Genomic DNA, 15,136 nt, shown 5'->3' on the forward strand with positions numbered 1-15,136 from the left:
GATTGTTTTCACCCATGAAGTGACTGGTGGATACTTGCTCTTTGATTTTAACTAGCATTTATTGAATCCCGATATTGTGTTGAGTACTGGTACTGAACACTTTTATGGTTGCTGTTTCATGTAATTCCTTGCTACAACCTAATAAAAATAATTATTTTTGCCAACATTCATATAGTGCTTTCGAGATGCCATGTGTTGTTCTAAGTACCTCACATGTTTGACTCATTTTATTAGTGCTGTTTATGGATGAAGAACTGAGGCATAAAGGGGGAAATGAACTGCTTCAGATTCCAGAGTAGCCGTTGGCACAGTGCAAGTCCTCTGACTCCAAAGCAGGAAATGTATTCCCTTTAAGATGCTATAAACAGTGATTTGTGTTGATTAATAATGAAATTATTTAAAACCTTTATTTAAGATAGGGCATAAATTGAGATTTTAAAGAATAATAAGTATGTAAACTATATTCGTTATTTTGAAAGGAAAGTCTGAGATATCTAGGAATATTTTAGAATATGTTTAAAATTGAAGAACTTTTTTTTTTTTAATGTCCTTATATGCAGTAGCTATATTTGTTTTTTCTTATGGCCACAGGTAAGATACCTTTATATTACCCATAATTACTGTTATTAATGAAAAAAATAAAATATTCAATATACCAAAGCTAATTAGCTAATATCAAAACATTTATAAAGTTTGAACTGCTAATTGGGAATTTGCTAGAATAGGGCTAAGTTTTATTTTTGCTTAATAGTGTTCATTTCAGAGCACAATATAGTAGTGTGAGTATAGTACAGTTACTGTAGGTAAAATTAGAAAAGGAACATTTAAATGCTTAATAAAAATATTTATAATCCTGGTTGAATACTTTTCTGTACATAAAAGGTACACAAATATATTTTCTCCTTAAAAAATCTGTTTAAAATGATACTTAACACCCATATATGTTAGTTTACTTTAGATATATTTTATCATAAATTGTCATTTGAATGATCCTCTTCTGTCCCTTTTGGTTCTCTAATTTTCCATTAACATTAGGCCAAAAACCCAAACAAACCAAACCCACTGCCATCGAGTCGATTCCGACTCATAGCGACCCTATAGGACAGAGTAGAACTGCCCCATAGAGCTTCCAAGGAGCGCCTGGTGTATTCAAACTGCTGACCCTTTGGTTAGCAGCCGTAGCTGTTAACCACTACGCCACCAGGGTTTCTAACATTAGGCCAGACTTTGAAAAAATTAGGCCTACTAGCTCATACTGTAGTACATATTTTTTATTCTAGTTTATTATTATTTACTTTTTAAAGATAATTTATCATGTTACAGATTTGATGTTTTGAACTAAATCATATTCTTTATGTCCATTTATAAAATGTTTTCTATTTATAAAACAATAGTTTCCTTTAATCTCCAACATAAATCACTAACAGTTCTACTCTGGTAGGTTAAGAGAAAGTTTTTCTTAATCTCCGTTTCTATTATACCACATACCACAAGCGCTTGCTTTGTGTTTGATTGACTTATTATCTTTCCTGGTGTGTGGACAAAGGGCAGTGCACGGAGCTTTCGCTAGAGAGCAGGTACTCATTTTTAGGGCACTAGTACCTAAGCTAATCTTTAAGGTATAGGGTCACGAAGTATCTAAACAGCCCTCTAAGTAATGGACTATGGTGACATACTGCTATATAAGATAGAAGTGATCGTCAAACTATTCGGAAGACCCCCAAGATTGTAGAAGGCATTCCCAGGAGATGGACAGATATAATTGGTTGTCACTTATTAATAGGAAAAGTCTCAATAAGAGTTGGGTTCTTAGGTTGTGAAAATATTCCATGGAAGTTTGAAGCAGAAGAAATAAAATGGTTGATGAACCTGAACAATATGCTTTTTGTTAATTGAACGGCCACGTTTTTGTCTTCCATCATTTTATAAATGTAAGTTTGGCCTGAGCAATCCTAAGTTTTATTGAAAAGAAAAAATAAATATCCTTTTTTTTAACAGTCTCTTCTTGTGACAGTGAGGACTGCTCATGTGATTTTACGGTGAGTGGAAAAAAGGGATTTGGGAAGGAGGTGATTGAGGTCTACTCATAGTTGATGTTAAGATAGAATGTATAGATCCTGATAGAATAGGGGAACAACGTGGAACAGAACTCAAATTCTTGAGAAGTCCAGACTTACTGGACCAGTTGAGACTAGAGGACTCCCTGAGACTATCGCCCTGAGATGCTCTTTAAACTAAAAATATCCCTTGAGTCTCCTTTTAGCTAAGTAGCAGATTGGTTCACAAAATAAAGAATATCACCGTGAGTATTGAGCTTCTTTTAAGAAACATCTAAATGAGACCAAATGGTCAAAAATTACTCTAAAGCAAAAATAAGAAGGTAAGGGGACTGGGAACTACAGTACTGGAAATGGTACAGCCAGAACGGAATGAATGAGAATGATGACACATTGTGAAAAATGTAACCAACATCACTGAATAATTTGTGTGGAAATCATTAAATGGGAACCTGATTTGCTATGTAAACTTTCACCTTAAACACAATAAAATGTTATTTAAAAAAAAAAAGATACATGTAATATATATAAAAATGTGACTAGAGTATATAATGTTAAAACCAAATCCAGTTGTAATAAATTATCAAGGTGCTTTTCTTTTTTTTTTAATTGCAGATACGTAATTCACCTCTGGGACCTCAACCATGAAGGGACCTGGGAAGGAAAGGGAACATATGTCTACTACACAGATTTTGTCATGGAGCTTACTCTCTTGTCCCTAGACCTCATGCACCATATTCACATGTTGGTAAGTTCCCTCCAAGGGCTCATTTTCTCAGGATCAGGAACGCTGGTTAGGATGTTAACAAGGGAAGCATTTGAACTAAGATCTGAACGGACCACATGAAGTACTATCAGCGTCAAACGTAGCCATGTGTCCTTTCTCTTCCTGCACTGGGGGAAGCAATGTCACAGAGCCACTCTGCCTGGTGCCCATCTCTGGAGGTGTGTCCTGCCCTCCAGGGAGGTGGGGATAACTGCTGACCAAGGTCAAGAGGTCATTTTTTTAGCATGAATCTATGGGGCTACCTCTCCCCATAGTTTCTGTGGTTGCCAAGAATTACTGGGTAAGACACAGCACATTTCTAGTCTACTTTTTAAAGTAACCTTGAAAACATACTTTAAAAAAAAACCCAAGCATACTTTGCTTTGGTGGGAAAAAGAAAAAAAAGGAAACATCTAAGAAAGAGAAAAACAAATGCCCAGAGGTAACTTTTGACATTTTCATGTATTTAATACTTCTTTATTTATTTATTTAATTTATTCAAATATGTACATTTCTAATTAATTGAGAACATATTTTGGACATAGTTTAGTTTTTTTTTTTTAAACTAATGTATTATGAACATTTTTGCAAGTTAGCTACGATTCTTCAAACTGTTTTAATGCCTTCGGGATAAAAATTTCTGCATAATTAATTAACCAACCCCCATAATGGAATATGTAGATTGTATTCAGTTTGCTATTTCACATCTTTACATAAATTTTTTTTATGTGTCAGTTTTCTTAAGGTAGCTCTGTCCTGCTTTCTTCACTAACAATTAAATATCATTTTCTCATGTAACTAACCTTCAAACTTGTAATACTATATAAAAATAATACATAATTGTGTGTAATGAATATAATTAATGACGATATAATATTACATTATATGAGTTACATATTCCCCTACCGGGTATTTTGTTCGTTTCCAAATTTTCTGTTTTATAAATGCATGGGTGGGTATCTTTTTGCATAAAGCTGTTTGTTTTTTCAGTAGACTTTATTTTTTAGAGTAGTTTTAGGTATACAGAAAAATTGTGCAGAAAGTGTGAAGAGCTCTATGCTCCCTCTCCCCCTTGCACAGTTTCTTCTATTAATATCTTGCATTTGTGTGGAACATTTGTTATAACTGATGAAACAATACTGCCACAATGTTATTAACTAAAGTCCATAATTTACATTAGGGTCCATTCTTTGTGTTGCACAGTCCTGTGGGTTTTGACAGCTATATAATGTCATGTCCACCACTGATCTTTTTTATTTCCCTAGTTTTGGTTTTTCCAGAATGTCATACAGTTGGAATCAGACAGTGTGTGCATATACCTTTTTAATTTCTGATTATTTCCTCAGGAAAGATTGCTGGTGAGGGAATGACTAGGCCAAAGATGATGTACATTGTTCAGGGTAATGAGATAAATCTCTGCATTTGCTTTCTGAAAAGCTATTCCATTTCACCTTTACCAACAATTAAGGACTTTTCACACGCTGCACACACCCTTTTCACTAGTGAGTTCATGTCCCTTTTTATTGTGTATTTTACTCTTTTTCCCTTTCTTAAGTTATTTGGCAACATCTGGCTGTCCATGGCCAGCTTGGTGATCTTCATGCAGCTGCGTTATCTGTTTCACGAGGTACAGCGTCGAATCCGTCGGCACAAGAACTATCTGCGTGTGGTTGGAAACATGGAAGCCAGGTAAGCAAGCACAAGCCAGCTATTCCCAAGTCGGTAACAAATGTCAGATCACATCAGACCTTGCTCTTGTAAAGTGTTTGTAGGGTGGCGAAGAACATAGGCTCTGGAGTCAGACTGCCTGGGTGTGAATCCCTGTTTAGTTGCTGTGTGATTTGGGACAATTTACTTAACTCTATGTGCCTCCATTAGTTCACCTCTGAAATAAGGGTGTTAATAAAGCCTTCTTCCTGAAACTTTGGGAGGGTTCAAACAGACAATGCATATAATATGCTTAGAATGATCTGGGCATGTAAAGGCCGTCGGTAAATATTAGCTCTTATTATTATGTCATTATTTTTATCATCATTTTTATTAAATGGATGCTTCCTTGGGCTTCTGTCCTCTTTACTTTGTAAAGGTGGGACTTGTTTATTTCTTACACATGTCCAAACACAGACACACATACACACTTAGCCTCATTGAAGGAGGTATTCACTTGCCAGCCTGAGACTAAACCAAGCCTGAAATGCAAGATTAATGTGTATCCTGTTCGTGTCCAGGGGAACAGTTTGGATCTCTGGGGGTTTTATTCCTCTGCTTTACTCACGAATGTTCCCTTGAGTCATCACTAACAGCAGTCGTTATTAAGATAAAAGGTACATACAAATTTCTCAAGCTTTGGCAGTTGTAATGCTTCTGATATTGGAAGTTTATCACTGAATATGATTTCTCTGTAACTACACTATATAAAGATGAGGTCTATAAAGTGATGCATGGTATATGTGTGTGGAATTGACAGATTTCTGCTGGGCTCTCTTTGTTTGTTTTTTACAGGTTTGCAGTTGCAACTCCAGAGGAGCTGGCTGTCAATAACGACGACTGTGCAATCTGCTGGGACTCCATGCAAGCTGCAAGGAAACTGCCCTGTGGACATCTTTTCCATAAGTAGGAGCTCCATGAAGGGCCACATGAGACTGGTGTTCTGTCCAGGGCACGTGGGTGCTTTTTGTACCCAGGCTTGACTAATCCTAGCAGAGGAAGTAGGGCCGTTCCCTTGCTCAGGCCTTGGGAGGCTGCTTGAGTGTTCTGCATCTCTCAGCCTCTTCCCTGTGCTTCCAGACTGTTCCCTCTTTGGAGTCCCTGGGTGGTGCAAACTGTTAACATGCTCAGGTGCTAACTGAAAGGTTGGAGGTTCAAGTCCACCCAGAGGCACCTTGGAAGAAAGTCCTGGCGATCTGTTTCTGAGGAAAATCAGCCATTGAAAACCTTGTGGAGCACAGTTCTCTGACACACAGGAGGTTGCCAAGAGTCGACGATGACTCAGTGGCAACTGGTTTGGTTTCCGGTTCATAGTTTATCACCTTAATTTCTGAATGTTTGCTATCTTCATATTCCTTCTCTACTTAAGCTCTGAGGAACAGCAAATACACCTGTTAAGACTTAAAGGGGTAGGGGATCCATACCTTTAATAGCTTACTACCTCACTGGGGAGAGGAAATGTGTATTTTTGCATTTTGCACATGCCCAAAAGCAGCATAACAACATATATGAGAGAAGTGGGCTGAGATGGGGACTGGACCAGGACCACTAAACAGTCCGGAAGAACTGACCGGTGTTATCAAAGATTACAGAATGGGCGCTTCTGCAGTCCTTTAAGATTGGAATAGACCTGTGGGTGGTCCGGGCTCATTCTTCCCCGGAGAGTCCTTGTTGTTTCTTTCCTTTTCAGTCCTCACTGCTTAACCTCATTTATTCTCGGAGATCTCATAGGGGCTCTGTCTCTTTAAACTATTCTGTTCGTAGATTTGATGTTTTTGGTGGACTTGGAGGTATCTTTTTGCATTTTGTGTCTGCGGTCAGTTTTGTATATTGAGAAAGTTTTGATCTTTACATCCTTAATCTTCCACTCCTTATTTCGTATTTCCAAATAGGTTTTCTTCTCCTTTTTAATATTAGAAGGCCTGTGGAGCTGCAGCATCAGTTATTCAACAAATATTTTGGCAGATTATTATGTACCGGGTGCTGTGTTCGTTCTGGGGATAAAATGAAGATGACAGATATGGTCTTTGCTTTCACAGAGCTTACATTCGGATAGAGGAGACGAACGTGAATTAAGCAGTCACATTATGAATGTATAAGTACAGGTTGAGATAAGTGCTCTAAAGATAAGGAACATGGTTCCCGAGAGCTTGTAACAAAGGACCTGATTCAAACCTGGAGGAAGTGACTTGAAGAGGACTAGGAGTTAATTGAAGTCAGTGAAGGGAGGGATCAGATGGAAGAGTGTGTGAGACAGAGGGGGCACCTTGTACAAAGGCTCCTTGGTAGGAGGGAACGTGGCGTGTTGAAGGAACTGATGAGAACCTGTGTGACTGTAAGTCAGAGTGTAAGAGGCAGTGGTGTTAGCTGAGGCAGGAGAAGCAGGCAGGGGCTCAACCCTGCAGGAGCTTGAAGTCCATTGGGAGGGGCGAGAAGCCACCGAAGGTTTTAAAGTAGGTGTTGCGGAGTAGGGAGGAGGTGCATTGCAGTTTGCAGCTTGAAATGCCGGGGAGTTGGTTATAACTTCTACGGTGGTTCACGTGTGCGTGAAGAGCAGCTCAGGCTACAGTGGTGGCAGTGGAGTTGGGGAGAAGTGGATAGAATTGAGAGAGATGAGGAAGGACGTGGTGCTAGGTTGGATGTGGGGAAGTGAGGAATATAGGAGGTATCAGGCAATCTCTTAGATTTCTGGTTGGTGCAACTGGGTAAGTGATGGTGCTGTTTGTTGAGGTTGGGAAGACCAAGGAATTCACACACATTTCTGAAAGACCTTTCAGATATTCCTGAGGGGCTTGGAGAGGCTGGTGAGAAGAATAGCTCAGAGAGTATATTTTAACCCAGAAGAAATGCAGTCATTCATATGATTGGATTAATTTTAGAATTAAATTTTACAGCCCATATCCGCCTTGGGTTGAATGAGCAAACAAACTATCGTTAGGACATCCTCTTGGTTCGCTTTACTTTGTAGCTTTGGTTAATGAGTGAGAGCATGTTCAAGTGATGATCCTCTGAGGGCAAACTCATCTTAGTTGTGATAAAGCTAAACGTCTAGATTCCAGCGGACTGTAACTAGGTAATTGGTTGTAATAGAAAATGTGTCTGGGAGGCTTTAGAACTCAGTGAATATTCAGTTGCATTGAAATGTTGTACTTAGAAGGAGGAGGAAATACTTCATCGATAGAATGTTATAGTTATGTAGAAAAATATCTGTTTTCTCTAAAGTTTGGTTTCGTTCAACTTTGGAAATCTTAGCATTTTTTTTAAGGCAACTGTGCCTAACTCGTTGTACGCACTCTGGGGTTTTTAGACTATTCTATTTAATGTGGGAGGTTTGTGTGGTCTTTGAAATAAAAGTAGAATTGCTTATGAAAAGTGTGTCACAGTGTAGCAATATTGGAGGGCAAGGATCTTACAGTTTCGTAGTCTCCCACAAGGCTAATTTTACTAGTGGCGCGATTTAAGGGAGTTCCTTAAGGGAAAATGAACTTTTGAAGAAAATCTAAAATAATTTATTTGGCTAATATTGAAATTATCACAAACGGGAATTATAGATACTTCATTAGAATGTGATAAACTTGTATACACACACCCACAGATTCCATTGTTTTGCAACGTTGCCGTCACCTACCCTTAAGGCACAGAGGTAGTAAGAAGTGGCTTACTACTTGGCCTCAAGGTAAGTGAGGCTGCCAGTGACTGAGGACCATCACATGATGGCGAGGTTCTCCTGGGCAACTACTTCACACGTGCATGTGCTCCCAGATACTAGAAAACACGACAGGCAGACACAGAGCAAGTGGGATCTTAGAAGAAAAATAACATTGAGTGGGAGGCCTTAGAGATAACATCAATAATTTTCTTATTTTTTAATTGAGAGGATTAGTCCAGAGAGGTTGAAGGATTTGGCTGGGGCTACACAGCTACTTCGTGGCAGAGTTGGGACCGGATCTCACATTTTCTACTCCTTATTTTAGTACCCTTTCCTGTAACTGACACCACAAGTATTTATCAAGTGTCTACCTTAATTAGGGCAACATAGTCTCCTAAAAGAGGAGGGCAAAAGAAGCTTCCCGCCTCAATGGGAAAGCAGAATACAAATAGAAGAGGGCTGAGGAAGTTGAGGTGGCGTATGCAGGCTGAGGTAGGGGAGGCGGGAGGTGAGGGTCTGAGGGGGTGATGCCTGATGAATGTGTGCTGTTGTTAGTGCGCGGGACGTCTTCACAAGTGTGGTCCCAGAGAAATGAGCTGGGAGGAGAGAAGCTTTAGTTAAGGGTCAAGATATTGAAGACAAGGCCACGGTTACCACCTTGTCAGTGGGTAGCTAAAACAGAGTCAAAGAAAAGATCATTGGTGTAGAGGATTCAAGGGCATGAGACACCAGGGCAGGTGGTTCAGCCATGTGGATTTTGAAGTAGCCACATAGGGTTGGAAAGAAAGATGGCGAGCCATGCAGTGACGTCTTACTCACGAGGGCTCATGACCTGGAGCTTGGTAGATGGCCATGTATGTCAAAGAATTAGTGTTCACAGCAGAACACACTAGGAGTGTATTAGACTGAAGAAGGGAAAAGAGGTAATGTCAAGAAATAAATGTTCATTGTTTTTTCTCAACATTTAAATCTCATTGGTGGTAAATAGAAAATTGGAACACATTTGGTCCATTCAGAGTGCTTCTGATGAATTTCATGAAATATGCTAAGAAAATTAAGCATGTTCATATATCTTTTTTTTTTCAAAAAATTTTCTTTATTGTGCTTTAGATAGAGGTTTACAGAGCAAATTAGTTTCTCATGAAATAATTCATACACATACTGTTTTGTGACATTGGTTGCCAACCCCACAATATGTCAACTCTCGCCTTCTTGACCTTGGTTCCCCATTTCCATTTGTCCAGCTTTCCTGTCTTCTTGGTTCTGCCTCTGGGCTGGTGTGCCCATTTAGCCTCGTATATGTGGTTGAGTTATGTGTATTCTTCTTTGTTTTATGGGCCTGTGTAATCTTCGGCAAGCATGTCCATGTATCTTATTTTGGACTTTTTTTTGCTAGCTCCTGTCTTCGTTCCTGGCTAGAACAAGACACCTCCTGCCCGACATGCAGAATGTCTCTTAATATTGCCGACAATAATCGTGTCAGGGAAGACCATCAAGGAGAGAACTTGGATGAGAACTTGGTTCCCGTGGCGGCAGCCGAAGGCCGACCTCGCTTAAACCAACACAATCACTTCTTCCACTTTGATGGTTCGTTGGCTTCAACCTCTAAAGCTATACCTGAAGGAGCGTTCCCCCCAAGGGGGTGCTGTTTAATTATACATTGCCCTGTAGAGGCCAGTCAAACGTTATGTCTCAAGTTTAATTGAAAATGTTCAGCAAGTATAGGCAGTACTGAGGAGCTGCTCTGTGTCAGGCATTTTGCTAGATTCTGTGTGAATATGGATAAGGCTGGGGGCCAGGGGTGGAGGTAGTAAAATTGAATCAACCATGCCGTCAAAGAGCACTTAATCAGGTTAATAGGTAACCTTTGCTAATAACTCTGGGCATTGATGGAGTACTTACGCACATAATGAAGGTCATTGAGTCACTTTTCCAGGAGCGCCAGAAGCAGAGTTGAGCTGGAACACTATTTCTTTGTCCATAAGGTGTGACCATTCTGCCTCCCAGCAATGTTGAAAGGAGTTGTAATAAAAACCACACTTAAAGTCCTGAGGCCAGGCGTACCCCACAAGGGGCTGATGGACCCTCCTTCCTTAGTTCCCACCACACTGACCTGTTGCTGATGTTCGTCGGTTCCACCCCCCCACACAATTCTGCGAGTTCCTGTTTCTGATACTGCTGTCTGACGGGCATCCCTGGAGTTTCGTTAGACGGAGTGTTAGTCACATCTCTGATGTGAGTGTTGAAGGGTGGAGCATGGTGGAAGTGGTGGCATGTTGGTGAAATCCCTGAAAGGAAGGACCAAAGGGACTAGAATCAAATCCCTGAAAGAGTATTGGAGGGGCTGCCCAGTGGCTGGGCCGGGGGCGCTGGCAGGGCTTGCGGAGGGCTGGCTTGGTGGCTATTAAATAAGACATCTACCAGGAAATACTTCTGAGGTAGACCATCAGATCCTGGAGATGGGTCCCAGCCGTGCAATCCATTATTTAATGACTTAGTCTTACTAAAGACTTAGTGAAAACCTTTATTATTTCTCTCTAGTAAGTACATAAAATCAGTATAAATTTTTTAATGAGCACATTTCGTTAGTAGAGATGCCTGAGATGGCCACTTAACTTGTTTTTATATTCCGTGCCTTAGTGCTTCTTTGTGAAGGAGAGAAAAATACCCTTTTCTATATGGTGTGGTAATAAGTTGTTTTACAGCCAATACTTGGTGTTGTATCTTGGGCTCCCCTTTTCTTAGGGAACTGCCTCAGTGGCAGAAGCAACAGACTTCTTGGTGGCAGTAGGCCACAGGCCTGTATTACAGAACTCTGAAAAAAGTTTTGAATCAGAAAACCAAAGTCATGAAATCAGGTTGTTAAGGAGAAAATACTTCATGAAAGTAATTTTGAAAATGGTGTCTCTCCAAATGAGTACCAATTTGTGCATAATGTGAAAGGGACTAGCAAAAACTCATCAAAAGTCAGTTCTGGCAGCTTTGGAGCCATGGAACCTTCCTTATATTCTAGACCTAGAGACTAGATGGTTGTGGGAGGGCAGTGGGGATTGGGCGGTTCGAAGGTCATTGCGGGGGCAGGAAAGGCTAGTGGTGACGTGTTCTGAAACCTGACTCCCTGGCTGCAAACACTGACCACCTTAATTACTAACCATGTGACCTTGGGCAACTTAGGTTACCTCTGAGTGCTTTGACTAGAGCTGAATCTCTGAGAAGAGTAAAATGGGGACCCTTTCAGGAGGTACTGTTGGGGTTTTAGTGAGGATTAAATGAAACGATCCATATGAAACACGTGGCATGAGACCCGTGTGAAGTAAGCCCTCAGTGAGTACTAGCTGTTACTGTCGAGGGGCCTGCTCTGGAGAGGTGACCCTTACAGGGAGTGTGTCAGGTCTCTAAAACTCCTGCTGGTTCTCGTTTGTTCTAGGGTCCCGGATCGCGAGTTGGCTGCCGAGTTTTTCTGTTGAAGTGATGCACACCACCAACATTCTTGGCATTACTCAGGCCAGCAACTCCCAGCTTAATGCAATGGTAAGCCCCGCTCACTGCTTTAATAAAGAAGGTGGTTAGTAAGTGGGAGGGAAAGAAAGGCTGGAAATATGTGCAGTGTATGTGACTTGCTGGTCTCAGCTCTGGCAGAAAGGCAGGAATTTCAGGGGCAGCTGATTTCTCCATCGGGATCACTTCAATTCCTCTGGTTTTAAATTTGAAGCTAGTTTGGAAACCAACTTTCATTTCACTTGTGTGGCAGATATTCTGGGCTTTTCTGAGCACTGCTAGATTCACTGTCCTGTGGTCTAGGTGTACCCTGGCACTCTCCTTGATTCTCGCCAGAATAGTTTGGGGGCTTTACTGACTTGAGCGAATGATGCTTCTTTTATTAAAAACTATGAGACCTACCAAATAAAGAAGCAAACAGGCGCGTGCACACACACACACTTACACTTTGAGATATTGAGGCTGCTTGCTCAAGCATGTTGTTTAAATACTTAAAGACTCTTTGTATTTTTCCAAAACCTTGTCTTGCAGTCTGTGTTTTTATTTTACATTTTTGGAGAAACATTTTTCACCGTTGTTGACGTCCGTGCTCATTGTGGTAAAAAAATTCAAGAGTCTTAGAATGCAAACTGCGTTAATTCTGCTTGGAGCAGGGCCTCTGGCTGACCTGGGTAAGCCTAGGCAGTACTTCAGAAAATGATCGGTTCATTTGTTCATTCATTCATTAGTCTTAATTCTTAATAGTCCACACATTTGTCCTGAAAGCCGGTTGCTGTGGCAGGCGCTGTGCTGGGAATAGCAGCTGCAGTGAACGTAAGATCGGCATGAGTCCTGCCCTGAAAAAGCATACCTTCTAGCTGGGGAGAGAGATGATAGACGCAGACAAGTGAGATCATCGCACACAGCGATGAGTGCTCTGCTGGTAGTAAGGCGGGTGCCATGGCAGAGTGTGGGTGGGGAAAGGAGGCCTTCAGGGAAGCTCTCTCCAAGGAGGGGATATTTAGGCTGAGATGTGAAGGATGCAGTGGAGGCAGATCAAGGGGAGAAGCCACTAAGCAGGGGAACAGTTGGTGCAAAGGCCATGAGGTGAGCAAGCCCTGGAAACAGGTGGTTGTAGTCAGAGCCCAGCAAGTAGGGAACCGAGATTGCTATAAACAAGAGATTGCAGAGCCGCATCGTCCAGGGGCTTGTAGGCCACAGTCAAGGTTAGATTTTACACTGAAAGTTTTAGAAGGCCATTGAATGCTTTTGTTGTTCATTTGTTCGTGGGGGACTGACAGGACGTTTACTACTGAATGAGTTGGCGTCTAGGAGGAGAATGAATTCTAGCCTGTTGTTGCCATTGAGTTGATTGACTCATGACGACCCACTGTGTATCAGAGTAGAACTGTGCTCCAGAGCGTTTTCAATGCTGATTTTTTGGAAGTAGATTGCCAGGCCTTTCTTCGGAGGTGCCTCTGGGTAGACTTAAACTTCCAACCTTTTAGTTAGCAGCTGAGTGCATTACCTGTTTGTACCACCCAAGGACACTGAATGAACTACAGAGGGGTGAAAATGAAAGTAGTGAGACCAGTTAGGAGGCTGCTGCAGCTCAGGCAGAAGTTGGTGTTGGTGAAGAGAAGGGGACAGATTTAAGACACTTTTGTAAGATGAACTGGTAGGCTTTGATGATGCTTTGATTTGGATGTGGTGTGAGGGAAGTGAGGAATGAAGCCGTGTGCTGAGATAGGCAAGGCTGGGGGGACAGGGCTAGGGACAGGGACTCAGCAGTTCTGTTTGGCTGAGTAAGCATGGGGTGTCGATGAGACACCCAAGGAGAGAGGTTACATTGGCACCTCTGAGTGTCTTAAGTCTGAACTTCCATGAAGACATTAAGCTGGAGATAGACATCTGGGAGCTTTGAGACTATAGGGTATTTAAAGCATCTCATTTAGGGAGATAATTAGCTCATCTAGGGAGAGAATGTAGGCTGCAAAGAGAAGAGGGCTTAGGACTGATCCTCTTGGGTTTCGGAAGTCTGGTAGAGACAGAGGAGGAAGACAGGAAGACACCGAGAGAAGGTGGAGGAGCCTGTTTCCAGGAGGGAGGGATCAAGCATGTGGGAGTTCAAAAACAGCATGTCGGAGAAGTGCGTGCTGGGTGTGGCAGAGTGGAGAGTCTGACTAGCTGGAGAATAACCAGAGTCCATGGCCGGAGGGCTTGAACATTAGCCTGTGGCGGGATGAAGTTGGAGCTGAAGAAATAGACGGTTTCTGGAAGTATGTTATAAAAGAGAACAAAGAAGGGGAGGGGTAGTTTGAGAGTCTAGTATCAAAGGATCTTTTTGTTTCATTTTGTGTTTTAAAGTTTTTGAAGAAGCCATTTATTTACATGTTTCAAAAATTCGAGGTGGAGAGTGAAGACCTGCTATCACTCCTTCCCCGTTACCCAGCCTCTCTGCCATAACAACGTTGGTTAGTTTCTTCTGCCTTACGTTTTTTCCATAACGCCTCAGTGCAACATAAGCACATGCTTGTACACATTTTTTTGCACAAGTCTTTTTTAGGCACGAGATTCTAAAGCATGTTTGGTATGTGACTAGGAGCGATGACTAGAGAGGGGAGATCGATGGTGTAGAAGAAACAAAAGCATTAGCTGGAAGAACCAGGTCCTGGAGGGTGGACAGTGGGGCGAGAAGTCTGAGCCGGAGTAGGGCATCCACTTAGGAGGAGGGATGGGAGCAGCTGCGGGCAGGTCAGTTTGAGAGCTGGTCTGAAAAGCAGGCCTGGCTTCCTGCTGGCTCCTGCTTTCTCACTGAAGAACTCTACCAGGTTGTCAGCAGAGAGGCAGAGTGCCACAGGATGACCGGCTCAGGCCTGAGAGTGCAGCAGCCTCCACGGTACTGAAGGTAGCTCTGTGAGCCTCTGACTTGGGGGCCAGGTGGCTGTTGACTACCTGCAGAATTCTTAGGCAGGCCCTGGTTGTTTTTCCTCTGGTCCATGGTGGTTTGCAGTAGACTATTGTTAGCACAACTAATTTGTTGGAACTGTGTATTTTTTTAAAATGAAGATCCAGTATTTAACTTACTGGTTTTTCTGGAAGAAAAGCTTTGGTCTAGTCAAATTTATCTCTGGCATTTTTTATTTGGGAAATGAGGTTATTTAAGAACAGAGAGGAATTTTATCAGATTATGGACTTTTTATGGACTCTTCCCCTGTTGGCTTTGATTTGAGCTGGGGAGAAAATGATCTGCTCGTATTCGTGTGAACATTAAGGGGCCACAGGAACAGGGCCCTGGGTATTTGCACCGTGTGTCTCTCCTGCCCCCAGTGTTGACTCTAAGCAAAAAAACAAAGAAAATGTGTCCCTGGTCTTTTCTTACAAGGTCCTGACATTGAGATACATGCCCCTCGTTCTACAGTTTATTATGATATGTCCTTTAGCATGTAATATCCCGGTAGTAGACTTTATTGTGCCCTA

The 15,136-nt window shown here is 41.7% G+C and overlaps 1 protein-coding gene across 3 annotated transcripts in view; it reads left to right on the forward strand.

Annotated features, from left to right (window-relative positions):
• Nucleotides 1–15,136, forward strand: part of AMFR (autocrine motility factor receptor) — a 38,650-nt gene that overhangs the window by 14,887 nt on the left and 8,627 nt on the right. For all 3 annotated transcript variants that reach the window (XM_064274010.1, XM_064274009.1, XM_064274011.1), the window contains exons 5-10: nt 1,999–2,039; nt 2,673–2,805; nt 4,379–4,512; nt 5,326–5,436; nt 9,576–9,766; nt 11,607–11,710. In XM_064274010.1, coding sequence (XP_064130080.1) covers nt 1,999–2,039; nt 2,673–2,805; nt 4,379–4,512; nt 5,326–5,436; nt 9,576–9,766; nt 11,607–11,710 — 714 coding nt within the window. The remainder of the gene's footprint in view (nt 1–1,998; nt 2,040–2,672; nt 2,806–4,378; nt 4,513–5,325; nt 5,437–9,575; nt 9,767–11,606; nt 11,711–15,136) is intronic.

The sequence above is a fragment of the Loxodonta africana genome, chromosome 21 (assembly GCF_030014295.1).
Source record: "Loxodonta africana isolate mLoxAfr1 chromosome 21, mLoxAfr1.hap2, whole genome shotgun sequence".
Lineage (NCBI taxonomy): Eukaryota > Metazoa > Chordata > Mammalia > Proboscidea > Elephantidae > Loxodonta > Loxodonta africana.